The 7,463-nt window shown below is 34.2% G+C and overlaps 1 protein-coding gene across 1 annotated transcript; it reads left to right on the top strand.

Annotated features, from left to right (window-relative positions):
* Positions 1-6,414: 6,414 nt before the first annotated feature.
* Positions 6,415-7,247, top strand: LOC130996762 (uncharacterized). Its single transcript, XM_057922056.1, has 4 exons — positions 6,415-6,666; positions 6,768-6,834; positions 6,934-6,998; positions 7,111-7,247. Coding segments are annotated over exons 1-4 (360 nt in total). The 5' UTR covers positions 6,415-6,439; the 3' UTR covers positions 7,112-7,247.
* Positions 7,248-7,463: the final 216 nt, after the last annotated feature.

Here is a 7,463-nt window from a genome sequence, read left to right as displayed (position 1 = left end):
GTTTGCGTGGATTTCTTAGGTAAGGTAACGTGTTCCAATTCATTTCACTGAGTACTTTATCTCCTTTTCTCTGAAATTTAAAGCTAAGCCTTTACCTTCTCTACATTAAGCTAGGGATTTATTTTATAATCTAAAAATATAAATTCCCAAAAAAAATTATATTTTATAGTACAATGTAGATAATATGACAAAATAACTTAATCCCAATTTTATTTTTAAAAATAAATTAAATAAATCAAAATAAAAGAATATGAAAAAAATTCTATTTTTATTTTGCGGGTAGATTTAAAATATTTTTTTTTGGGGTGTCAACAAAATAAAAGAATATGAACGACAATGGAAAAAAATGTAATGAAATCTCTAAGTAAGTAACCAAGTAATGAAAAATTTAAAAACAACTATTTACAAACAAGAAATTACCACTCTGGAATTGCAATAGTAATTAATGTCTCTGAGTGGTCACTATCGATTGGAAACGGCTGGCACATTCCCCAGACAAAGGAGAGTCTAATATTTTCATGAATGGACAACAGAGGAGATTTTTTTTGATTTTATAGTACACCAACGTTGTACCTCGGCAAGTGCATTCGAGATAAAGCCGATAAATTTTCACGCAATCCTAATGGACCGAGCTGAGTCACCAGAGTGCGTCATAATTTAAAGTCATAAAGTATACACAATTTTTATTATAGAAATTTTGTGATCATTAACTAGGGTTTATTCAATCAATTAAGGGTATGTAATTAATGTTTGTTTATTTAACTTTTATTAGCTAATTATAGGTTGACAAATTCTAAGGCATGTTATATAGAAAATTTAATTTGTTTTAATAATATATTTAATATAATATATTAAAGCATGTCACAAAGTGGCACATAAAAAATTATGGAATACTGGATCTGACCCCTTAATAAAACTATTAAGATCTAGTGTCTCATAAATTTTATGTGTGCCACTATATTCCATTTTTATATATATTATTTTAAAAATATTAGTTTTCCTTTATGCCAAAAATCAAATATTCTCTGAAGATGCATACTCTCCACAGCATGGTATTATTATATTCCTTCAATGCTGTGAACTTTTTTGCATTGAAAGGAAAATAAAACTCTTCTGATTACAAAGCCAAGAAAAGGTGTCCCAAAGGTGTTGAGAAAATAAATGTTTTCCTTTCTTATATTTCATGAGCCGAAGACAACAAGATAGTCATTTACAAGGAATTATTATTAAGGATTACACATGGCAAATCCATCCTCTACATCATCGGTGAGTCTTAGCATGTTAACTGATGGTAATATGAAATATAATATTATGTCTTCATCCCATAAATATGGTTAACTTAAAATATCGCCGTAAACTTTGAAATACCGTCGCGGTCGTTTGAAATACCGTCTTGAGAGATATAAAATACCGTCGTGATATCAGTACATATTGTTAGAATATTTAAAAATTATGATCGACGGTATTTTTTTCCCCTGCGGTATTTTATATTATTTCGGCGGTATTTAATATTATCCGACGGTATTTTATGTTTTTCGACGGTATTTTAATATTTTCCGACGGTATTTTAATATTATCCGACGGTATTTTATGTTTTTCGACGGTATTTTAATATTTTCCGACTGTATTTTATGATTTAATATTATTTCGGTTATTGCAATTGTAAGTGTTACATTTAACCTTATAATTATTTTTGAATGATATTTTTTTACAATATAGGATGATCATATTTATTTGAGGCCGGATACAATTAATGTGAGTTCACATGTTGGGACATATTACAAGGCAAAATACTTGAAAACGGTTAGAAAGACATTGGGTGAGAGAGGTGGTCAAGCGTTGCTAGACAAATTTTTGGGTGGTTGTTTTGGACACTTACTAGATTGGAATCCGGGCTCAAAGTGTACTATGGCTCTTCACCATGTCGTTTCTCGCCAAATCCAGTCACATGATAATGGTTTGTGGTTTTTTATTAACGGGAGTAGGTTACACTTCTCGGAGAGGGATTATGCTCTTATTACAGGCCTGAATTTTGGAGGAACTGACTTTGATACGCGGGCACATCACGATCTTCGAAATGTTGAAGTGTTTAGAAAATTTTGTTGTGGCAAGCGGACAGTTAAGGTGGATAAGGTCGTTGACCTTTTTGAGAATTATGATATTCATGATCCGGATGGGAGTTTATATTTACGTGTGGCCCACGTGATAGTACTGTATGGCATGCTACTGGGGTATGAATCTAATAAGAGCGTGTCTGACTGGGTTTGGGCTTTGGTGAACGATCTTGATGCATTCAACCAATTTCCGTGGGGAGCTTATACGTATCAGCTATTATGTCAATATGCATATACATGTTCTAGAAGTTACCAGTATAAATTCTACGGGCCGGTGTGGGCATTACATGTATGGTCCCTTGAAATCATACCCGAGTTGGGTACTGCAGTGGGTAGGTACTTGGATGGAGGTGCACGTCCCAGATGTTTGAGGTGGAAGTTTCGAAGTAGGCCCACTGTGTCGGATTTACGCCCCCTATTCGAGCAAGAGGTACTTATTTCATTATATAAGTATACTTATATTTTTTACGCCCCCTTAATGATATCATTATTTATATTGTAGCCGTATCATATATTGGCGATACAGCCCGACGATTATGAGATGATGACCCATTATTACAATGCGGCAGTGATGCCCGGGCCCATTGGGGTTCATTACGAGCGACCGGTGAACCCGTTGAGGGAGGGTAGGCAATTCCCCCCGCGAGCTGCACAAGACATACGTGTTCAGGAGCATGAATTGCCGAGGAGACAAGAATCGGGCAAGACTGGGGCGATGACGTCTCGAGATAAGGGAAAGCGTAGTCGAGCTCCATCGACCACTTCATCATCTAGTAGTGGGGATCACGTGATCCGGGGACGGGATAGGGACTATATAGAGGGCATCATCACTAGGATGGGCGAAGAGCAGGATCTTCGAATTAGAAGGATGGCAGAAGAGCAAGAGATACGATTGAGAAGGCATACTGAGGATTTGGAGAGTCGACTGAAGAGGACAGTGAAAGGTTTATTCGACGATTTGAAGGCGTTTTTCAGCTGTAGTGTTGTACACCCTAGGGGTGTACACTGTCCTGCCCCTCGTCGCACACCTGCACCAGAGACTAGAGATTTTGCTGATGTCCAACCCGACGATGGTGGTCCAGTGGCCGAAGATGATGTGCCAGCGTTGATGAAACATCGACATTCTGTGCATGAATATGGCACCACATCTATTTCTCATCAGGATCAGCCACGCTTTTCCCTTCAGAATCCATCTGATTACAATTTTGATGAAAGATGTATGGAGTTTGTGGCCCAGGTATTAGTGCAATTTTTTTTTCTTTTTTAAACATTGCAATCTTCATATACATTTTTACTAACAGTTTTTATTTGTTAAGGGACTGATGTCCGGGATGGGTGCTGTGACCACTGAATGCCTCCAAAATGCACTGTTGGATCATTTCCAAGTGCCTTCAATGCCCCGAACCAGTGAACGACATAGATTCCAGGATTGATCTTCGACGTAATTGCACTAAAATTTATTTTATAATATGTGTTAAATTAGGTTTTTCATGCTTATGATGATCGTGTGTCAAATGTTGTGGTTGAATACCGTTGGAAATAAATTATGTTTGTGATTTGTTATTATTTATTTATTAACAATAGTCTAATTAGTGTTATAATTTTTTTCAATATAAATCTTAATTACAGCTTATGACAAAATATTTAATCTTAAAAAAGGTAATCGAAAATAGATTTCGAACAATTTATATATATTTAAAGTTTAATAGTAAAATATATCTTTTTTTTTTCCGTTTATTAAAAATTAATAAAGAAATTTTAAATAATTGTATAGTAATCGTTCATAATTTATTACTTATGCCCTTCAAGCTTGTATTTTTACTTATAATACTAATAAATTTTAACGTCATAATTTATTACTTATGCCCTTCAAGCTTGTATTTTTACTTATAATACTTATAATACTAATAAATGACGTATTTGGTGCATTTGCCTAGACTTTCGACCCAAATTATTTTTTCTACCGTGAAATGATTCACTTTACGATAATTGCTGCATGCTACCCATCTTCACATGTTTGACATTGAAATTTTATTCGGTAGAAACTTGGCATATTTGTAGGTAAAGCTGCAAATCAAAATTATAAGATTCCAATAATATTTTTTTTTATCATCACTAGTTGCACCATGCTTAAGAATATTTTATTTTTAAAAAAATGGCCATTAATTAGTTTGCATTATAAATAGAGTCCAACCTTGGACCCAATGAGAGACCACGTAACATCTTTTGCCCTCAAACTACAATTACTTTCTTTAGAGATTTCATCTTCGCAAAACAGAAAAGGTAAAAATATCCCCATCTTTTTCATTTCCTCTTTCCGTTTTTATTTGTAAATATACTTTATAGTGTAATTGCTTTTGGAATCACAATTAATAGTATTGGTTCACTTTTTTTGTTTCCATTCTTCATGACTCTAGCATGTCCGGGGGTGTTCAAGGGGACGACGACATATCTATGATGAACTCGGATAATCCATCATTTCGCGTCCAACTCAACAACTCTCACGTGCATCACCCTTTCTACGTCGTTAGTGTTTAAATGTTTTAATATAAAATTATTACGTACTATTTTGCATGCAATAGGACATATGTGGAATTCATATGGACTTTGGTGTGCAGATAGTGCCAAAAAAAATCTGGATCTTAATTGACAGACCAAAACTTTCATTGAGGCTGATGAATAAGGAGAAAGCGTGGAGCACGAAATACATTGCCCATCCGCAAAAGAAATACTTCAAATTTAAGGACTTTGTGGAGGAAAGGGGACTCGCCAAAGGGGATCGTTTGGTGTTTGAGGTAACGGAACTTATTCCGAAGAGGATGACGCTTCGTGTCTTCATTCAGCGAATGCCCCCAGCCGGATGGAATACCATATGGGGCAAGCTCGAAACTACAAGCGATGACACTGCAGATGATTCCAGTGGTTCGTCTATGTACTACGATTCATCGGACGATGGAGCCGATGGTGGATGGACGCAGGACAACCCTATTGTGCTTGATTGAAACTAGTGGTTGTTTATTTACTATGGAAGGCTCGCAGCTAGGTTGTGTTTGTTTTCCATTACATTATGTGGTTGTTGTATGTGTTGTTAAGGTTGTTAGGTTTTTATTATTCTATGGGAAAGAATACTATTTAGGTATTTATGGTGAAGTGGTGTTATTCTATGGATGTAGTAGCGACGTAAAACCATGCTATGTAATCCTCCATTTCCAAACTAATGTAATGAGGATATATGTTAGATATATATTGCATTATTCACTTTAAATAATATTAAGTCATTTCCACCTTTTAGAATGCAAGAATTAGTTTGTTAGGCGAGAAAATGTTAGGATATAAGTCACTTCCACCTTCTATAAAACATGAAGTCACTAAAATGTATTTTATAATATGTGTTAAATTAGGTTATTCATGCTTATGATGACCGTTTGTAAAATGTTGTGGATGAATACCGTTGGAAACAAATTATGTTTGTGATTTGTTATTATTTACTATTTATTAACAATAGTCTAATTTGTGTTATAATTTTTTTCAATATAAATCTTAATTAGAGCTTATGACAAAATATTTAATCTTAAAAAAAGGTAATCGAAAATAGATTTCGAACAATTTATGAATATTTAAAGTTTAATAGTAAATATTTTTGTTATCTCAATTTTCCGCCGGTTATTAATGTTAAACATATACTGTATTATCTTCTTTTTTTCCGTTTATAAAATATTTATAAAGAAATTTTAAATAATTGTATAGTAATCGTTCATAATTTATTTATTTATTAAGGAAGATCGTTTAATTTTAATACTCGCCATCAATCGCACGGATGAACGTACTAGTTCATATAATAACCTAGTGTATGCCCTTCAAGCTTGTAGTTTTACTTATAATACTAATAAATTTTAACGTCATAATTTATATTAAAAAACGATTAAGTTACATAAATGACGTATTTGGTGCATTTGCCTAGACTTTCGACCCAGCTAATTTTTTCTACCGTGAAATGATTCACTTTAACATAATTGCTGCATGCTACCCATCTTCACATGTTTGACAGTGAAATTTTATTCGGCGTAAACTTGGCATATTTGTAGGTAAAGCTGCACATGAAAATTATAAGATTCCAATAATATTCTCTGCATAAAGTAATGAATAGTTACATCCAAAACTATAGTACCAATGAAGGGAATATACTAATAGTGAATCTTTTGTCTTCAATATAAGCACCAAGCTTAAGATTATTTGACATGGGCGTGCACTATATATGAAAGTCACACTACAATTCTAACATCCACCTCATATGCAAAAAACTCCCATAATTTCACTCCACAACCATGGACCAAGACGACATGAGCATTGAAGACTATGTTGGCTGGCTGGAAAACCATTTCTCAAAGGCCAACATTTGCGATTTGTACGAAGAGTATGGAATTGACCGCCCCGAGAGTTCAGGTGTAAAAGACGATGATGAACACGAAATTGTGCCCAACAAAGACAACCTGCCAATCGAGTGCAAGCTTTGTGGTGAAGAGACTTACAAAAGTGAAGATCATGCAATTAGGTACAATTACGTTTTCATATAAACGATTGAAATGTGTATTGCTTCTAAATGTTGCAATATTAACTTTGGCATTCTTTTCACAATTGGTATGCATCTCAAAGCGTGTTGCCATGCGGAGATGTATTTGGATTTTCATGCATCTTTTTGGCGGTGGAAAAAGAGAAAAAGGTACGCATAACATATTTCATTGCCGAGATTCATTTACTGGTTTGGTAAACCTTATATGAACTATTATTTAATTTTTCATTGGAGTTTTAATGAATGTAGTGCCCCAAATGCAATGCGCATTTCGATACTGAGGACATAATCACACTGCAGTTTGGAGATGATTAGTGAGTAACTTAAATTACAGTTAGCGATATCAGTTGGAATCATTCTTAATACGATTAATTTTCGTATTATTTGGTTCTTAACCGTTATTTTGTATTTGTTTTTAACCAACAGGAGTAACAATAAACGGGGGACTAGCTTCTTCTCCCTTACTGCCGCCAATCTTTGAGCGCCGTTGATGTTTTTCGTCTTGCATTTGTCGTCTATGGTCATTCGATGTTATCTTAGGATGTCTAATTCACCTCCATTTCCTACTGTATTAAGTTCTACCATGGACCTTAATTTTAAATTTTAGGGCATCAAATTTAGGTTTTATAACTACTTTAATTAAAGCAATGTGTATTTGTTAGAAATTGGCGAAAATCCACTGTCTTGCGTGATATCTGCTCTTCGATGTGCAAAAGAGATTGTAATATCACATGAAATTTATAAATATCTTAAACTTCAAGGTCTAAAACAAATTGACG

This window comes from Salvia miltiorrhiza, chromosome 8, assembly GCF_028751815.1.
Source record: "Salvia miltiorrhiza cultivar Shanhuang (shh) chromosome 8, IMPLAD_Smil_shh, whole genome shotgun sequence".
Lineage (NCBI taxonomy): Eukaryota > Viridiplantae > Streptophyta > Magnoliopsida > Lamiales > Lamiaceae > Salvia > Salvia miltiorrhiza.
This window is presented reverse-complemented; position numbering and strand designations above follow the sequence as displayed.

Excerpts from the sequence above, each read along its gene's own strand:
- LOC130996762 (XM_057922056.1), top strand. The coding sequence starts at position 6,440 with ATGGACCAAGACGACATGAGCATTGAAGACTATGTTGGCTGGCTGGAA. Across the intron at positions 6,667-6,767 it reads AGTGAAGATCATGCAATTAG|CGTGTTGCCATGCGGAGATG; the intron begins GTACAATTACGT and ends TGCATCTCAAAG. Across the intron at positions 6,835-6,933 it reads CGGTGGAAAAAGAGAAAAAG|TGCCCCAAATGCAATGCGCA; the intron begins GTACGCATAACA and ends TAATGAATGTAG.